Genomic DNA, 20,706 nt, shown 5'->3' with positions numbered 1-20,706 from the left:
GTTGGGAATCCACTCCTATGGTTCGTCATTGTTTATTCTACACAGCCTAAGTCCATTTGATTAGATTACTGCTAGTTCTAATTAGCCTGCCAGACAGACCCCGTCAGTCCCCTGATTTGTAGTCTGTTAGACCAGTCTGGCTATTGCTCTTTTGTTCTTTTCATCCTTATTCTTGAGGTGTAGCCTGCTGGGACTAACCCACTTTACTCCATGGCCTAACTTGTCACTAGATTTTGGTTCCTCTGTCTATTCACTTTTGTGTAACTAAGGATACTCTGTGCTTACCCCCTGCCTTCTTGAATCTGTTACAGCTTTGGTAACTGTAACTTGCTCCAAGAGAACATCCACCATGCTTTTCATGGAAAAAAAGTTTTCTGACATTGCTTCTGAGTCTATCCCCTTAGAGCAGGGGTGGCCAAATCCAATCCTTGAGAGCCACAAATTGGCCAGATTTTCAGGATATCCACAATTAATATGCATGAGATAGCTTTGCATACAATGGTGGCAGTGCATGCAAATCTCTCTCATGCATATTCATTATGGATATCTTGAAGATCTGGCCAGTCAGTGGCTCTCGAGGACCGGAGTTAGCCACACCTGCCTTAGAGCCTCGTGTCATTAATCCTTATTGTAGAACAGGCCTTACCAAATCTTACCTAGGGATCCCACAATAAATTGAGTTCTCAGGATATCCACAATGATTATACAATACATGAGATAGATTTGCATACACTGGAAACCCAATATAAAAAAATGTATCTCATGCATAGTCATTGTGGATATACTGAAAACCCAGGTGGCTGTGATGACTCCAGGACAGGTTTGGGAAGTCCTGTTTTAGAACTTATTTTCTATTGCAAAAGATTTACTTCTTTCATGTATCTGAATATCTCTTATGTCTCCCTTGTCCCTCCTTTCTTTTAGGGTACAATACAGTTCTGCAGGTTATTGGTGAGACATCACCTGGAGTATTGTGATCTGAAATGGAGGGTCTACCTCCGTAGGATATAGAAAGAGGAGAGTGTGTAATCTGCACCAAAAACTCCATAGAGATGGGACTAAGGGCTTTTGGTGTAGGTTCCACACCATTATCGGTAGTTCTTCTTTGGACCACCTCTACTCTATGTATATCCATCCAGAGGAATGACCTCCAGGTGAGGGTTCACCAATGCCCTGTACAATTGCATAATAACTTCCTTTTATCTACTCGTTATGCCTCTCCTTATGTACCCCAGCATCTCTGCGGCTCTGGTCCCACCTTCACTACCTTGAGATCATCATCCAAGGTCTTTTTCCTGCTCTTTGGAAGAGGTGATCTATGAGAAAAGCACCCCTTACTCCATGGGAACTAGGGAGCTTAATGTCCTCACTGAATATTTTGTTTCTTTCAGTGCATAATACTGTAGATGCTATATGTCTGTTTAATATAACCTTTATTATTCTGCAGGAAGAGGGTAACTGCATTTGACTAGGTAGTGAGTATTTTTAATTCTAAGCCTGAATTTCCCTTTAAAAATGAAAAGGAAAGATGCCAAGCATTAGAAAATGAATGAAAATATGTTGCTGTGGATATCAGAAACCAGGTGCTATTACAAACATACATATGGAATGAATTGCTATCAGTGGAGCATATCTGTGGGGAATACAGGAGCCTATAATTTGGACAAGAGTTAGAGACATTGCATTTACAGGAAATGCACAGAAAGAATAGCAAATATAAACAAAGGAGAAAATATATATATAAAATGTGATACCTATTTATTACGCTAACAACACATTTCTTGAGAAACTTTTGGAAGCTTCAGGTCAGAATTCAAATAAGCAAAAGATGGCATTACCAGGAAGTAATAAAGTTGTGTGGTTTCAGTAAGTGAATCATAAAAGGCATTCCAATGATAGGGTAAAGGGGAAAGGAATGAAGTGGACAATCTACTAAAATATGGGCAGTTGCAATATGTCTTCATTATAATGAATCTCATAAGTTAAGCAGGCATAAATCACTCACATGTGAGTGACTTCATCTGCTAGCACCAACATGGAGCCAGCTCTTAGAGTTCAGTAAAAGATTTAATGTAAGATTTTTCTTTGGGCCGATTATTTGGCTTGATTTTGTCTCATTGCTTCTTTTTTCTTTTTGCCATTGCCTCAGCAGCCTTCCAACAGAACTTTTCAATTCTTCCCAAGAAAAAAAAAGAAGAATGGAAAAACTTGTGCCAAGAATGAGGTCAGCATTTTTCAGGCTTGTATTTGTGGGAGCTGGATGTCCATTACAGATATACATTCTGTCTGCTATGGCTGCTCGAGCCAGGATCATGATGCCTCCAAGTGCTGCAGTTGTGGTAGGATGTCCCTGAGGAAAAATGGAGGCCCTGAAGAAGGCACCACTAGGTAACAGCCTGAAATCACTGTGCAAAGTAGCGCAGCGGATGCACCCTTCTCCTTGGACCGAGGTATCTGCAGACTCACTGCACAAAGATTCTTTTCCCTCTCTTTCCCATACATCAGGGAAGGGTAGCTCCCATGGTACTGTTTCCTGGATCCATCACAGATCAGGAGTTCAGCACAGTGTAGAAGATTGTGGCTCAGAGGAGGCAGAGAGGAAGGTATCAAAAAGGCACAAAGGATCTCCCTCAGGGGTTGTCTTCCTTGGTGCTGAAGAAGCCAGTACTTCTAGCACAGGGGTCCGCCAGAGCGGAATCATCCCTGACCCCAAGGTGGGAAATTGCCTCCTTGACGAACGTGCCATCACTATTTTTGGCACAGAAGTTCCCCATGTAACCGAGCTGTCTTTTCTATCTGGATCTGATGCAGACCGGGGCACCATCTGTTTCATCAGTGAGAAGCACCTCCTCAGTGTAGCCTCCTAAGACTGCTTCCTTTTTGGAGCACCTTTGTGCATACATATGAGCAACTTTGTACATAAGTTTGGCACAGAAAGTGGTGTCACCAGCAGCAATGATCAGATTTGGTGCTGGCCAGTGCGAAATGTTGACACAACCAGCATGGAGTGCCTCCATGCCGGCCACTTCTACAATTATAACTGCAGCTTGGAGTTCCACTTAGCACTACCAGCATCAGCAGCCCTTAGTGAGGATGAACCAATCTGGGTTTCTGAACAGGATGTCTCTTCTCCAACTCCAGTGCAAAGGCTCCCTCAGCTAGTGGGAGCCAGCTATTGGAACTTGTGAATTCCTTTGCCTCATTAAGTCCTGAAGACCGAAGAGGGAGATTGGAAGCTTTCCTATCCAAGATGGAGGAAATTTTCCCACATAGTGGGACTACTCAAAGTCCACCAGAGGCTCATGGCTTGCCTCATTGCCTCCCAGTAGTGGGAATAAGTCCCCTTCCCAAAGTGGTAGATTAACTTCCTCCAGGAGACTCTCTTCATGGATTGGAAGGAGTCAGTTGATTCTGAGTTCCTGCTAGATGTTTCTCCTTTGGATCAACAGAGGTCCCCTCCTCTTTCACCTTCATCATCACTGGGGGTCATGGCGTAGCGTTCTCCTCTGGTTGGGGAAGAGGAAGCTTCCACGGGATTCTTTCAGATCCTCTACCACACTTGGCTCAGCATACCTTCCCTCAGGAAGATCTTTTCTACTCATGTTTTTTGGATAAGCTGATAAAGATGCTGTATATCAGTGTCAAGAGGAAAAAAGACCTGCAAGCAGAATCCTTCAGGTTTCTTCAATGTCTTCAAACTCCAGCAGATTTGGAGTCTATTCCAGTGCATAGACTCCAGGCCTTCCTAGGCCTTTGGGTATTTCAGCAACCACACTAATCTGTGGTGGTGGAGTCAGCATTAAAGAGTGCAAAGTGCCCTCATGAACAGCATGCATCCTGGGAAGAATCACAAAGCTTTAGGAAAAAGATCTTCCAGGGATCCATATTTAAGACTTGGATCATGGCTCATCAACTATATCGTACAGTATTTGAATGAATGTGTGCAAAAGCTGAAACCTTTCAATGAATTTTCAGACCCAGAACTGGCAGACTTCCACTGAACAGTGGATAAATGTGAGAAGCATCTTATCTGCTCTATGTACAAAGCTTTTGACATTGCAGCCCAGACGTCATGAATATGTCTGGCATATGTACCCTGTAGAGGGGACAGTTTGTTCAATGACAAGGTACAGGAGATGGTAACTCTGATTAAGGAGTATCAATTTACCTTGCAGTCATTAGCAGCAGCGAGAGGAAATCAGTCCACTCTAGCCCAATGGCAGTACTTTTCCTACAAATGTCTGTTCTTCCAAAGATGTCCCTTATACTTTTTTCAATGCCATCAAACTTTTCCCACTCTTCAGCAGCAGTAGCAGCTTCCCACTAGAGTTCAGCAGAGAGAATGGCATTAGCCAAAATCCAGAAGCAACTGCAGCCTAAGCTTGAGACCAGTTTTTAATGTCTTTGAAGCCTTTGTCCCTGCTTCCTCTGCTATGAAGTGTCAGTTCTTTATTCAGAAATGGATCCATGATGCCAAAGAACAGTGGGTCCTGAAAATCTTGGAGTATAGCTACTACTTACACTTCTCTCATCTTCCTTTGACCCAACAGACTTCAAGTTTTAGCTCTTACCCCTCTGAATTTTCCCAACTGCAGCTGGAGGTAGAGTCTCTTCTTCAATAGAAGATAATCAAGCATGACCCTTCACAGAATTGTAGATAGACAGGCTATAAGTATTTAAAAAAAAAAATAATAATAATCCCCAAGGAGTCAGGGGGGATTAAGACCTATCCTGGATTTGTGGAAGCTGAACAAATTGTTGGTTTGGGAGACATTCACGGTGAACTCCTTCCTGACCACTTTTCCCTTTATTTAGCCAAGGGATTGGATGTGCATTCTGGATCTGAAAGATTCTTAAGCATGCATTCTTATTACTTCGGAAGTCATTCAGGTTTTTTTGGTGAGGGAGATGCACTACCATTACTAGGTATTTACTTTTGGCCCTTCAACAGCCCAGAGAGTGTTCATAAAATGCCTTTTGGTGGTACCTGCACAGCTTCATTGGCAGGGAGTCTGCATATTTCCATATCTGACTGGTTGGTTGTTGGCAGGTCCATTTCCAAAATGAATTCTGAAGTCCCTTGAGACAACAATCTGGATTCTATAGTCCCTGGGTTTCCTGGTCAAGTTCTCCAAGTCCAACTTGATCCCATCTCAAATAATTCAGTTCAAAGGAGCCTAGATAGACTTGCATCAGAAGAAGGCATTTATCCCTGTCGAAAGATCCACATTGCTGGTGGGCCTAGTATAGTTTTTTCTACAGCATGAACCAGGCAAGGACAGTCCTGGATCTTCTCTTACACCTGACCGCAATCGTGCATGTAGTTCTTCTGAGTCATCTGCACATGCAGAATCTTCAGTGGGCCTTTTGAAGCCAGTGATATCAACTCTATCAACTGTTACCCCACCAAATATCTGTAAACCCCAAGATGAGAGCATCCCTTCATTGGTGGATGAACCTGGAGGTTCTAAAGGTGGGTCTCAAGTAACCCTGTCTATCAATGCCTTCATCAAGGAGTGGGGCATATACTGGTATGGCATGGATACAAGGGCTATGGCCTCCATCAGAAAATCATCTGCCAATCAATCTTCTGGAGCTGTAAGCCATTTGCTATGCTCTAAGGACTTTCACTTACTCTTAGGCAAGAGAATCCTGTACCAGATGGACAACCAGGTGGCCATGTTTTATATAAAAATGGAGGCATGGACTCATGTGCCCTCTGCCAGGAGGCTCTCTGAATCCAGTGTTGGGTCAGATATCACAACATCTTCTCCAAATGACTTACCTTCCAGGTATCTAGAATATATTGGTAGACCATCTTAGTAAACTGTTGCAACTGTACATGTGTTCCTTGGATCAAAGGATTGCAGTCAACTTGTTCAGTCACTGGGGAAAGCTAATGATCGACCTGTTCTCTTCAGAAACAAGAGAAAGATCTTGAAGTTCTGGTATATGTATCTGAACAGCTACAGATCAACTCCCAATGCTTTTGTGCTAGATTAGAATGCCAGTCTACTCTGTGTATACTCACCAATTCCTCTCATTGCCAGGACTGTACAGAAAGCTTTTCAGGACAAGGTGAAGTTAATCCTCATAGCACTGACCTGGCTACAACAAGTTATCTTATCCATATCTCATCTGCCTTTCAATTCAATCTCCAGTTCTATTGCAGATGTCTACGATTCCCATAACAGTAGGATGGCAGGTCTGCTATCCAAATCTGCCTTCATTGACCCTCAATGCATGGATGTTGAATAAGCATTAGTGTCCTCCTTGTTCTTTCTAAAGGAGATGAAGGACATGCTGATTTCTGCTAGAACGCCTTCAAGCAGAAGATCCTACTATTTCAAGTGGAAGATGTTTTTAACTTTTTGTGGGTTCAGCCACCTGGATCCCTTCTCCTGTGGTCCAAGGGACCTGCTTCAGTATCTATTCTTACTCTCATCCTCATGCTTCAGCACCTCTTCAGTCAAGGTTTATCTCAGTACTGTTGCAGCACATCACCAGTAGGTGATAGGATCTCCAATTTCTCTCCACCCTTTGGTGTCAAAATTCATGAAAGTTGGGGCCTTCAAGATGGCAGCATTGTGAATTGCTCTTCTAGCTGGTGCTCTGATTCTTTCACCTTTATGGTCAAGCGCAAAATAGACCACCATTTTCTCCTCCAAACCCACTAGTCCTATGGATCATTTCTTTGCTCAGATGGATGGCCAAGGAAGAAGTCTCATGGAGACACCATTGTATCCTTCGGGGGCTGATGGAACATCTTCGAATGATTCTGGTACAGACATAATGTTGAGCCACGAAGATAGGGCAGCCCCACTCCAGTCAAAGTGAGGTGTTTCATCTGGGACTTTGGCAGCTCTGATGCCTACAGATGACGCAGATATTTCAGTAGCAGTCAGAGGGAGATAGATGGAGGCCCTGTCTCCAGCTACTTTTATCTCATCTCTGCTGTTGGATCATAGCATGGCCAGCATTGTGATGGGTATACAGCCTGTGGGATCAGTTCGGCTTCAATGAGCAGAAATGGGAAGTGGAGGCTCAATTAGGATCAATCTAGGCTTGCTGACTAAGGATTCTTACCAGGTTGAATTGTTCACTTTGCAGCATCCCAGACAGGTTACTTTGGAAAATATTTGGGAGGCTTTAACTAATATAGCCACTCTCAGTCCAAAAACAAAATCTTTCTGTGAAAATAGACCAGGTAACATTTACGGTTATAGCATAGGAATCTGACATTAAAATAATTAAGGCTCAACAGGAGCAGGTAGAGAATTCTGTAACTGAGCAAAAGAACTTGGGTGTTTCTCTGGTCAAAGATAACTTGGGCATTTCAAAGAAAATTGAGTTTTTGGAGAATTATTCCAGATGCTGTAATTTAAGGTTAATACATTTTCCTAAGCTCTCTTTGGTTTCTCTGATTGAATTGTTTAAAAGATTTTTGAAAGAATGTTTGAAGATTCCTGAGCAAACTGTTCCTATTTTAAGAGCTTATTATGAGCCTCAATATAAGAAGGAATCAATAAAGAAGAAAGGTCTAAATGTGCAACAAGATGAGGACCTTTTGAATTTGACAGAGTTTCGGAAGAAAACTGAAGAGCAGCCTACTGTATTAGCCACTTTAGTTTGGACTCAGAAAGGAAATGGCTATTAAGGCTTTTTCTTAAAATTAAAAATGTTTCTTTTCTAAGTTGTAATGTTTGTATATTCCCTGATGTTTCCAGGATTATCGAAAAGAGGAGCAGGTAGTTATTGTTAATGTGTCCAGCTGTTTTGCAGATTGGGGGGAGATCACCTTGGAGTCTGCCCCTTTCGGTGATTTGAAATGCTGCAGAAAGGAGAAAGCAAGAGTCAGAGTTCACAAAGGAGTGAGAGATAGACTGTCAGTGATAATATTTCTAGGAAGATGGCAACTCTGCCACACTCCCAGGAATCCTACCACTTGCCTCCCAGCTTTCTCTAGCATTTGCCCCTGGAGAAATAGGAAGCAAGTGAATGGTGGGGTTCTTGGTGTGGCACACTTTCTCTCTAGGTCGATGCAAGTGTATTAGGTGCCCTAGTAAAACCTGGAGTCTTACTTCCCCCTCCCTCCCAGCCCTCACCGCACACAATTAAAAATTATGCATTTAAAATAACAGATTTTACATGAAGAAGTACATTCATAGTCTTCAGAGGTAAAAATATCACAACAAAATATATTTTATTTTTATATGCATTGTTGTGGTGCCTTCCTAAAGACACTTGGAACCCATATGGTATTAGGCCTATTGTAAAGTGTATTTGATGTGGGCTTGGCCCTCAGAAAGCTATGAGTAAACTGAATCACAGTTACAATATAGTAAACCTCCCATACCAAAACAGCACTAACTGCTAGCATTCAAACAGTAACAAATCTACCTATGAAAAAGCAACACTGTAAATATTACACCAGGTCCTAAAATACCAAAACACACCTCCTATTAGGAAATCAGAACAAGCAAGACTGCTAAGGATTAATAAACAGAAATGACTTGCCAGCAGAATACCATACCTCGGTTAAACATGCAGAACACAGATGGACTCTCACCAAATACATAATAAAGACACCAGAAATTATAACTAGAAATGTGCAGACAAAAACTGAACTGGAAACTGCAAAATGCCAGCCTGCATGCAATGCAACAGAAACACTATCACTGCTCATAAAACAATAAAATCAAGATATATAACACATATCTATCATAATAGTAAAACTATACTAATAGAATAAATATTTCAAAACAGCTGTTGAATAGAACATCACTCATTAATTAAACTCAAAAATTTTCAAAAAGGTCTTAAAAACCAAGAAAATATTCTAAAACCAGCAACATCAAATAGCACCCAATAATTAAAACTAATACAAATTTATAAATTCCCTGCTCCCCATAACTGGGATCTTTTGATTTCTGGTCATGTGGGAGGGGGACCATACAAACTTTATCCTCTGTTTTTCACACATACATATTTACACACTCCCTCTCTCAAACATTCTCCATTGCTCTCACACCCTATCTCTCACATACACATGCCTTCTCCCTCTCACACACTGTCTCACAAAGACTCACTCACACATGCATATATGCTCTATCACACACTCACACATATGTACAGTCTCTCTCACACACACATGCAAAAATGCTCTCTCACATAACTTTTCTCTCACACATGCATACAAGTGTTTGCACACACACCCTTCTCTCTCACATGTACTCACACAGGCTTACAGGCTCTCACATGCATTCCTCTTGCACACATAAGTACAGATGTACTTAAGCTGTTACACACATACCTTTTTTGTCAAATGCTTTCTCACCTGAATACAGGCTCTCCCACACGTTTTCTCTCACATGCACTCACACATGCATACTGGCTCACACACATATACATATGCTCTTTCACTCTCTTACTGTAACATACCCATGCACACAGGCTCTCACTTACTTTCACACACAGACTCACACAGACACCCCCACACATAGGCTGTCATTTACTCTCACACCAAAACAGCACAGATCTCACTCTGTCTTACACGTATGTGCTCAGGGCCTTCCCCTCTCTCCCTTGGGCTATGACAGGATGGACTCTGCAACAGACATGCGTATCTGCGAAACCACTGGCATTACTTTTCCAGTTGCATCTGGATGTGCTCTGCTGTAGCCAAATGTCTCATCATATCCTGTCAGGCTGCAAACTGGGATTGCAGTTGTAAAAAGCCCGCCTACTGGTAATACCCAGACAATGGGAGATTGAGATTGTGATCACAAATTGTAATGTTTCTTTCCAGCTCTAGATTAAGACCTAAGAATGCATAGGCCTTGAATCAACCAAAAAGAATGGCCAATTCAAAATGTATGCATCCCTAAATGTGCTAAAGCAGTCAGATATTTTGTGTTGTATAGGACTCTAAGACTATGACTGTTCCTCATTTTAGATAAAAGGATTCTTCTTGGCTAGGCAGGATAGCGATCTCAAAAATGACAGTCTTACCCAAATTTCTCTATTTGTTTTCATCCTTACCAGTTTATATTCCCTCCTACATCCTACGCAATTGTCAGCGAAAAATTTTTGATTTTATATGGAGGCGGTAAAGCACAGACCCAGATTAGCCGGGTCTGTGCTTTATCTTCCAAAATTACAGGGAGGCATGGCCATACCTAATCTCCAATAGTATTATGGTGCATCCCAGTTAAGAGCCATGATAGATATTCACCGACATAAAGCACCAAAGCAATGGGTCCAAATAGAACAGATCATAGTGGGGCCCATGGAGCTGACAGTGCTACCCTGGCAACCCCGCAACACTTGGTGCCCTGTTTGGCGCATTCCTTGGTCGCTGAGCATCACACTATGTATTTGGGCACATAACAGACATCGGCTGGTGGGGAAGCATCAATATTATTACCTCTCCTCCTTTATGAACAATGTGCACCTACCCATTGGCTATCAAACCCGACGCTTTATGGAAGGAAAAGGGAATTGCAACTATAGGTCAACTGCTATCTAAAGGTGATCTCCTACCCAGGGCCTGGGTTGTATGAATTATTTCACCTTGATCCCCAGGACCTTTTGGCATATGAGCAGGTTGCTCACTTTATCTGCTGTTTCAGCGGTCCAACTCCCTTAGAATGGGAAGGTCCATGTTAGACTTATATACTCAGTGGTGATGACCTTAAGAACACCATCTCTAAAATCTACCAATTATTCTTTCCCACCCAAAGGGAGCCTAGTAAGTATATTACTCAATGGGAAACTGACTTTGTTAGACAACTTGGAGCGAAAACGCGGGGCGTAATCATAACCACAACATGACTGTGTTCAATCTCTGCCCAATTACAGGAGAACTGTTATAAAATGATTTATAGGTGGTATCTCACCCCGGCCAAAATTCATAGGTTTTATCCCAATGACCCGGATACATGCTGGTGAGTTGTGGGACTTGAGGTACCTACATGCATATTTGGTGGGCATGTGCTCAACTTGTACCTTATTGGGTTGCTGTCTTCAACTGGCTAAGTGATCTCATAGGAGTGTGGGTTGCCCCTTCTGCTGAAACGGCCTTGTTGAAAGTATTTCCTGACGATATAGGCAAAGACCAACAGACCCTATGTACTCAAATATTTATAGCTGCCCACAGTCTGATTGCACTTAAATGGAAATTGAAACAACTGCCTAATAGAGATGTGAATCAGAACCGGAATCGGTTCTGATTCCGGTTCACATGTGTTTTTTTTTTCATCGGGCCCGACCGCGGTTTTGTTTATCGGCTGTGCCCGAGCCGATAACCAAAAAACCCACCCCGACCCTTTAAAACTAATCTCTTTGCTTCCCCCACCCTCCCGACCCCCCCCAAAAATTTTACATGTACCTGGTGGTCCAGTGGGGGTCCCGGGAGCGATCTCCCTCTCTCGGGCCATCGGCTGCCACTAATAAAAATGGCGCCGATGGCCTTTGCCCTTACCAAGTGACAGGGTATTCATGCCATTGGCCGGCCCCTGTCACATGGAGGGAGCACTGGATGGCCAGCGCCATCTTTAAAAATGGCGTGGGCCATCCAGTGCTCCTACCATGTGACAGAGGCCGGCCAATGGCACGGATATCCTGTCACATGGTAAGGGCAAAGGGCCATTGGCGCCATTTTGATTAGTGGCAGCTGATGGCCCGGGAGCGGGAGATCGCTCCCGGGACCCCCACTGGACCATCAGGTACCTGTAAAATGTTTTTTTGGGGGGGGAGGTTGGGAGGGTGGGGGAAGCAAAGGGATTAATTTTAAAGGGTCGGGGTGGGTTTAAGGTTATTTTTGTGTGCCATTTTTCCCGCTCTCCCCCAAAACGATAAGAGAACCCCCATGAACAATATCGTGGGGTTTTCCAATCGTTTCGGGGGCGCCCCCGATTTCAGACGATTTTGAAAATATCGACGATATTTTCAATCATCTGAAACCCGATTCACATCCCTACTGCCTAAGCTTCAAAATCTTATTGACAAAATGCACCTCTGTTATACTCTAGCCTCTCTTACTGCCACAAAATGTCATAAACAGGCTTCCTTTCAAAATGTATGGTGACCTTTCTCGGAATATATTGCACAACTGTGACACCACTATACTGGTACTTCTCAGATATTGGTAAACTGCAATAAATGGCTTTCCAGACGCACAGGTCTTGTTGGACGGGGATAAATGTAACTAGCATTCTTACTATTTTTGTCTTTGGTTTACTTCAGTCATGTAAACACTGTCTAGTTTAAACTCTGTTGGGTTTGGGGACGGAGAAATCACTGCAATGTATGTAACTCAAAATGTAATGTAATGGAAGTGATGTTTCAACTGTTCAAAAAATTTAATAAAATTTAAATTAAAAAAAAAAAATTACTGTACTCCAGTTTTGCCCAGTGAAAATGGGATATTTTCACAGATAAATCTGAAGCAAATTTTGCTTTGGAGCAAGCATTGCTGCATCTACTCATTTATTTGGTATTACTTTTATTTTTTTTAGCATGTTTTCTGAAATAAAACACTTATGTTTTTGGTTTGTCTGTCCATCCAACCATCTGTCTATTACATGTTATGTCACAGGCGGAGACTAACAGACAGACCTCTGGAGGCCCTGGTTTTCCCTCTCCCCTGGCTATTCCCCTCTCCCCTACTCTAAAGTGTTACTATGAGGGTGAAAGGGTGGCAAGTGCCCTATCCCACAGTGCCCTTCTCCCACAAGTGGCATACAATAAGCTTCTGGAAGTACTATTGCAGCTGTTTGCTTCCATTGCTATGGCCGTCTCCGTCACTGGACTGCAGCTGTTCTACACAGCCGCCTCTCCTCCTGTGCTGAACCTGTGGCCAAGCCATGTGCTCACTGACATAACAGAGTCCAGTCCTTCCTCTCCACCCTGGCCTCGGGCAGCCTGAAGGCATAGCCTGCCATCCCAGCACCAGACAGTGCCACAAGGCAGGCGCAAGAAGACCAGCGTGTGAATGCTGGGGGCTTGGGTTTGAATGCTAGGGTAGGGGTAATCAACTTCAGCCCTCAAGAGCCACAAACAGGCCTGGTTTTCAGAATATCCACAATGAATATGCATGAGAGAGATTTGCAAACAATGCAGGCAGTGCATGAAAATCTATCTCGTGCACATTCATCGTGGCTATCCTGAAAACCAAACTTGTTCGTGGCTCTTGAGGACTGAAGTTGGCCACCCTTGTGCTAGAGGGAGGCTTCTCTTCTGAGTTATGTGACCTCTTTCCTCATTCATGAGAAGCATAAATCTTACAGGGGTCCTTTTTCAATAGGGCAGCTAACTACTAATGTACATAAGAACATAAGAAATTGCCATGCTGGGTCAGACCAAGGGTCCATCAAGCCCAGCATCCTGTTTCCAACAGAGGCCAAACCAGGCCACAAGAACCTGGCAATTACCCAAACACTAAGAAGATCCTACTGATGCAATTAATAGCAGTGGCTATTCCCTAAGTAAACTTGATTAATAGCCATTAATGGACTTCTCCTCCAAGAACTTATTCAAACCTTTTTTGAACCCAGCTACACTAACTGCACTAACCACATCCTCTGGGAACAAATTCCAGAGCTTTATTGTGTGTTGAGTGAAAAAGAATTTTCTCCGATTAGTCTTAAATGTGCTACTTGCTAACTTCATGGAATGCCCCCTAGTCCTTCTATTATTCGAAAGTGAAAATAACCGAGTCACATCTACTCGTTCAAGACCTCTCATGATCTTAAAGACCTCTATCATATCCCCCCTCAGCCATCTCTTCTCCAAGCTGAACAGCCCTAACCTCTTCAGCCTTTCTTCATAGGGGAGCTGTTCCATCCCCTTTATCATTTTGGTTGCCCTTCTCTGTACCTTCTCCATTGCACATAGAAGTAAACTTTAAGATCCGTGTGCGTGCGCACAAGTGCACGCATTTGTTAGCGTGCGCACCTAGATGCTCCGATTTTATAACATACGCACCTATATGCGCACGTTATAAAAAAAAAAAATACCCACACATACGATTTTAAATTGACGCGTGCGTGGGCATGCAAATGCTGACTTAAACGCGTAAGTGGGGGGAATTTTAGTAGGTACGTGTGGTGACGCATTAGGCCTTTTTCCCCAGTTCCCTCTAGTTCGCCCCAGTAAAGGAGAGGATTTCCTAAACCCCCTACCTAGCTTGCCTCCCTTTTACCCTATTAGCCCCGAGTCTTATAACGCCACTGATTAGCTTCGTTTTTATTGTTACATGACTTACCCGTTGACTATAGGAGTAGTAAAGTGGTAGGGGATCCCTGCACGTGCCTGTGCACGTAACTGACTTCATGGTGCAGTCCCGAGCCACCAATGTCCCGCCCAGATCCCACCCCGCCCCTTTTTTGCAAAACATTTTTTTTTAAATGCGTACTGGGAAATACGGGCATGGCTGCGGTCGGTGCGTGGCCGAGTCACGTGCGTATGTCCTGGTTTTGCCGCACGTAAACCTTTGAAGATTGACCAGATACTTTTCGGCCCGCACAACCGCAGATGCTTTTCAAGCACAAGGTGCCCAGGTACATTGTGTTTGAAGATCAGCTTGATGTGCAGCTAATAGTCCATGCGGAAAACAGATAAAGATGGCATAAAGTATACATAATAGCAGCATTCTTAATACACGTATACAGTCATGAAACTGAAATGCATGCGTGTAGTTTCTAACCAGGAATGACTTTTTTCGGAGCAGCCAAAACAATGTGCCTTTAGAAAGTGCATGAATATTTCCTGCCAGCTAAAATTCCACTTAGATATGGCCAATTTACGCTTTAGTCTATTGCCCCCCTCCCTTATTTTATTCATCTCTCTATAATTTTCAGTTAATATATTTATGTTCATATGTAAGTATTTTATAATTATATTGGCTATTATAAAAAAAAGTATCTAGATACAAGATTCTATATTATAGAGCATACAGCTACTCTGACCTGGGCACATATAAAAAATGGTTTGCTTTAGTATGGAATGTCTCCAAAATAATATAAACTTACTAAAAACAATTATGTTTGCTCATAGATTTTGGAATTTTATTAAATCTTAATTGGCAATCTTATATCTCTCAACAATCGTGAAGAAAAGGCAGGTCCAGGGAATGGATTGCCAAAAAATACAGAGCCTGATATTCAAAAGATGTAGGCACCTGGGTCTGCAAAACCGAATATTTATTTGGCCTGAGTACATTAATTTAGGAACCTGGGGCCAAGTCAGGGTAACAGAGTTACATACACATCACCAATTTCCAGCACTGGGTGCCTAATTTAGCTGCCTTAACTTAGCAGAAGCAATAGCTGTCCTTAATTTAGGTGCCTCAGATTAATGCTCCTAAAATTAAAGTTAAGACTCTTATATTCAGCCCAAAATCGAGGCTTAGATCAGCTGCAAATAGCATCCTAACTTCTGAGGCACTTTGTTGTTTCTGAATATCAGGCTCTTGATTTTAGTGTCATCAGTACGGAGACCGGCAGTTATTGGCTAACCTTGGCTAAGCGTAATTAGATGGAAGTTGATAAGCACTCCCTTGAACTTTCCATGCAGCTAGAAATGTATGAGAAAGGGGGCCAGGGTATGGTTTGCCTCCCCCATTTTGGATGACAATAGCTGGTTTACCAGTTTAAAGATCTTGGAGAGAGTGCCCTGTCCATCTCTGTGTACATCCTTATATCCCTTATGGGATGACTTATAGTGCTCCGAGCCCCTGCTTCCTGGTGATCCATAGCCATGTCTCTGGCCCTCAGCTCCCTGAAAAGAGATGTAAAGCACATCTTAGATTCGTCATTCAGGGTAACAGGCATCTTTTTCTGGAACAGAAGGATTTCAAGTTATTTGCCTGCTCTGCAGGAGAGAAAAAAAAAACCCAAAATGAATGTCAACAAAAAAATTATAAGGGCATAATTGTGTGCGAAGGCATAAATCCAGGTGCTAAACTGTGGACTGCAACAGAGAGGTCAATGGAGGAAACCAGGCAATCATCACATTCTTTACGCAGGGGGGCAAAAGACATAATTGTGAAAGTCAATTGTGATGGGAAGGCCTGGGCCATAATGTTCTTGGTTTTTTTTTGTTTTTTTTTCTCATTTAATGTTGACTCACTGTGAATATCATTTTAAAACAAAAATGCTGGAAAAACTCCCCTGTAGATTCTTGATGAGATTCTGTAATACTCATAGCTTGAAGATGTCACTAAAAAGAAATCAAAATGCTGTCATGAAAATAGTTAGGAGCCTGTTATCAAAAGGGTTTTGTTATAGAGTTTTGGTTTCCATAAATTATTCTAAAATGATAATGAACGCCTAGATCTTCTTTTTCTTTATTGCATTTATGTTTGTATCTTCATTCGACTGTGCATGCCATCAAAGTTGAATCCATAATACTTTAATAATAAAAGTAAAATAAAATAACCATGTCACCATTCGGAACAACCTGGATCACTTGGATCTTCTGGAAGTTTCCCTCTTGTTTCAATTAGAACCAGGTTTGGGATCTACCACCATGTGCCCTCATTTGCAAATACACTGGACTTTTCCCCTTATCAACTTATTTTTTTCTAGCCCAATCATTGCCGCAAGGGCCTCCAGTTCCTTTTGGAATCCTGCAGTCATGGATTTTAAAATTGGCCACTAGGTATTGCCGTTGCATGAGGACTGACTCCCCTGAGGCTGTGAACCCTGCCTCTGCAGCATCTCCAACTTGGCCAACCTGGGAAGTACACGCCCTAAGCCTGGAATCCAGCCCAGATCCTTCCACATGGCAGAGCACAGCGGGGTAAGTAAGCCATTTAATATCTTAATCTGCCTTCAGGGTGCATGTAAAGCTATAATCAAGGACTGGCCCAGTGACTCTAACAGGCTTGGATCTTTCACTCCCCCATGTCAGCTGGCTTTGACAAAGCCTCAGAAACAGTGTTCACAACCCCCTAGAAGGTAGAGAGTCATAGTTGTCATGCAAGGGTGACACAATTTTATCAAAACCTGCATGGGTTATGTACTGCCTACGTGTAATAATTTCATCAATTTTCAAAGCAAACTTATGCATCTAACTTTTGCTTTGAAAATTATTTCTAAGAATGTGCACAAGCCAACCCGCACACAATTATTCCTGCATGAATTGTGCATGTTAATTTATGTGCATACTTTTTAAAATGAAAAGTATCCATCTAAATCTCAGTTCCACCCCCCCCCCCCCCCCCCAGGATGCCTGTTCTCCGTGCACATAAAAGATTGAGTGAAATCAGGTTACTGCACACTTTTATGCGCACAAACCCTGGTAATTTTTACAACAAGACATTTATGCATGCAAATGGAAATGACCCCAGGACTGGCAGGATGTAGGGCCCATTGTTGCAGGGTTCCAGAAGTAATTCTGATTTATGGCTCCTAATCAAAGTGCAATGAATGGGAAGATCATTGGGAGAGGGTCTAAAATAGGAGAAACATCCCAGCATATTTGCGAATGAAGGCTTTCGGTGCCAGATTCCCACCCCGTTTTTCAGGAGAAAGCAGCCAAGTCTGCAAATCCCGCCAAGCTACAATAGAGAATCTCAGCATTAAGGGCGTGAGGAGAATTCTTCATCATTTTTTCCTGAACCTTACACAAGTCAAAGACCCTTGAACCTTTTACTCTTGTTTTATTAATTATTTGTTCTGTATAACCAGGGCCACAGTATTAAATAAATCTTTGGAATCCTCTAAAACTAAAACAGACAAGTCCTTTTTAAGGACTCTAACCTCGTTCTGAATATTATTTACGGTTTAGGGCGCAACCTGTTCAGCAGATTCAATCATGTATCCATTTTGAGGGTCATTTTAGAATGGCACAGATAGCAGGAAAGTCTGCAGGTGGCTGTTTCCAATCATTTTCAAAGGGATTGTATGCACATAAAGTTGGTTTGAAAATGCTGGGGGGTAAGGTTTCCTAGTACTCCCAAGAAGTTACACTCTCTCCTAGCAATACAAACCACGCAGACATTTGAGAAGCCAAAAGCTTGCGTCTAAGCCCTATCCCCACCCCTGGAATACCAGTCGAGAGTGTGCGTAAATGTACGCACATAATGGTCCTTCTACACATAAACACACCCAGGCTATTTTCTAAGAGCAAGTTAAGCGCTTTTTGAAAACTGCCTCCTTTCAGTTTCAACCTAGTGAAATCACTTTTCCTAAACTGACAATGTTGACTTGTTAACAGATCACTTACAGAAATCCTTTTTTGTCAGACCTTCTTCGCCATGTCAGATTGGGACAAGGGGGGGAATAATCACATTTTCATGAATTTTCTAAAGCCATCTTCTCTCCATGTCAAGTTCTTTGTAGAAGGTGGGCTTAGTACAGCTGTCTCAAATTATCTAGTAGCAATTTTATTTAAGACATCTGATCAACTCCACTAATGTTGTTCTGATTGGTTAAAAATATACCATTGCCAATTTAGGAGCAAAGAAGAAAAACCTGCCCTGATTCACATGATTTAAGGCTGAAAAAGTTCAAAATCACCAGCTCTGGCAAAAGGACAAAATCTGTCCAAAATTCAGTCGGTTTGAAACTACCAACACATAAAGATGGGCCTGAAGCTGCTGTGCTCTATAGACTGCTTCTGGGCTATCAATCCCCACACATTGGCCAGAAAGATTATTGCTCTTCTTATGCTGCTCCACAACTCTCTCAAAGTTCAGCCAGTTACTAGCAACAGAAGTTTTGACCCAATACTACCACACCAAAGCCAGAGCTGGAGCTGCTAAACCTCAGATCCTTCAGTGATACCACCAAACTGATTATGTTTTGTCTGCAGCACCCAGGCTCCCATGTACCCAACATGGAAAAATGGCTACCCCTTCCTCTCTGGGTCGGGAGCTGTTAACCACCCTCCTCAAATCTGTCCAAGGCCTCCAATTTCTTCTCCTAAGCCTCCCTGAGACAACAGCAATTGGATCAAAAGCTTCAAAATTATATCTCAGTTTTACTGCTTTCACCTCAGCAGTGGGCTTAAACAGTTCTGATAGACAGAGGAAGCAAAGAGCAATTACCTTATGCAATATGGCCCATGGTTTTAACATTAGAAGAAAGCAGCTCTCCATCGCCATCTTGTTCCCAGCTTGACTTTTAAATTGTAAGGGATACTTAAGCATCTCAGGCCGATACAGTAAAGCACGCTCAGCTAAGCGCACTGTTTAACCCGCGACTGGACGCACACATTGGACGCGCATCCACTAACTCTTATACAATAAGGGGTTTAGCACGTCCAAAATGTGCATCCAAACCCCCCCGAAACTAATAGCACTCATCACATGCAAATGCATGTTGATGAGGCTATTAGTCATTTGCCCCAGATACAGAAAAAAAAAGTGCACCCAATTCGCACATTTTACTCTTAGAGCAGACCAAAAAAGTGTATAGAAAATACTGCTTTTCTGTACATTCTCCGACTTAATATCGTGGCGATATTAAGTCAGAGGAACCAAAAGGTTAAAAATAAATAAATACATAAAAGAATTAAAAAAAAAAAAATTGTGCTGGCTTAATTTTACGAGTGTCCATTTTCCTAAGCTGTGCCTGTGCACAGGTTGGGAAAACAGGCGCTCGTAAAATTGAGCGTCTGTTTTCCAAACCCGCTGACAGCCACCTGTCCTGGGCTTCCACTGCTAAGGAGGCGCTAGGGGCACGCTATTGGCCCTAGTGCCTCCTTTTTAGCATGACCCCTCATTTAAACACGGTAATTGGTGCCCAGAAGAGGTGGCTGGGTGCGTGTTAGGAAAGCGGGTGCTCAAAACGAGGGAGTTTACTGTATCGGCCTGAATGTGAGTAACTGTAATTGTGCAGCTTTGATTGGGAAGCACATGAAGAATGTGGATGTCACACTATGAGCAGTATGCGTGATGTAGATGAATCAGCAGCTGTTCTTTTTCTCCATGATTATATTAATGTGAGGGTGAAGAATAACAAAGTCTAATATAGAACTGAATAATCCTTTTTTTTTTTTTTGGGACACAAATGCTTTTATTCTGGCAGGACTCCAATTTGATTGGGTAATTAAACTCCAGCTTGCGTAGCCCTTGCAGATAATTACAATGTTTTGGAGTCCTTGATTTGATTCATCTTACTCCTACTCATTTGAGAGAATATCTGGATGGTGGGGTTTTTTTTGTTTGTTTTTTACTGATCCCCTTTTGGCCAAGTCATTGGCAAGACAGAGCACATACTGTATATGCATTTTGCAGACTGCGAACAAATGCACCAAACCTGTACAGGAGGACGTGAAAAAAAATTAGTTTGCATCTTCGATTTTCTTGCTGATGCGCACTGCCCTGGTTTTGAAAGATAATGTAAGACATAGACGGTATAACTGTGGAGTTAATTGTTTTGTAGTAAATCAAAGGCATTGCAAAAGCAATGTAATAGAGGTGAAGGTGGCAGAGACTAGTACGGTCATATACAATAAAAACTGGTCAGAATGGGGGGGGGGGGGGGAGGTGGGGAACGTAGGAAAAATCAGTGGCGTTCTCCAAAGGCTTAGTGAGAATAGGTAGTTTTGCCATGCAGGCTTTAATGGAATTGATCCATTTGTGCTTAAGCAGAAGGGTTTTAAGCACGGTGAGACTGGCCATGCTGCTGGATAAGAGCATCTAGTTCGGTCTAGAAGCTAAAGCAACAAAATTACAATCACAAGCAAATTACTTGA

At 42.5% G+C, this 20,706-nt stretch overlaps 1 protein-coding gene across 7 annotated transcripts in view; it reads right to left on the bottom strand.

Moving 5' to 3' along the window:
• MBP (myelin basic protein) overlaps window positions 1-20,706 on the bottom strand; it is a 459,476-nt gene that overhangs the window by 11,116 nt on the left and 427,654 nt on the right. For all 7 annotated transcript variants that reach the window (XM_029590845.1, XM_029590844.1, XM_029590841.1 and 4 more), the window contains one exon: window positions 15,649-15,780. In XM_029590845.1, the coding sequence (XP_029446705.1) occupies window positions 15,649-15,780 (132 nt within the window). The remainder of the gene's footprint in view (window positions 1-15,648; window positions 15,781-20,706) is intronic.

Source organism: Rhinatrema bivittatum, chromosome 2 (genome assembly GCF_901001135.1).
Source record: "Rhinatrema bivittatum chromosome 2, aRhiBiv1.1, whole genome shotgun sequence".
Classification (NCBI taxonomy): domain Eukaryota; kingdom Metazoa; phylum Chordata; class Amphibia; order Gymnophiona; family Rhinatrematidae; genus Rhinatrema; species Rhinatrema bivittatum.
Note: the sequence above shows the minus strand (reverse complement) of the source record. Positions and strands in the feature narration are given on the sequence as shown.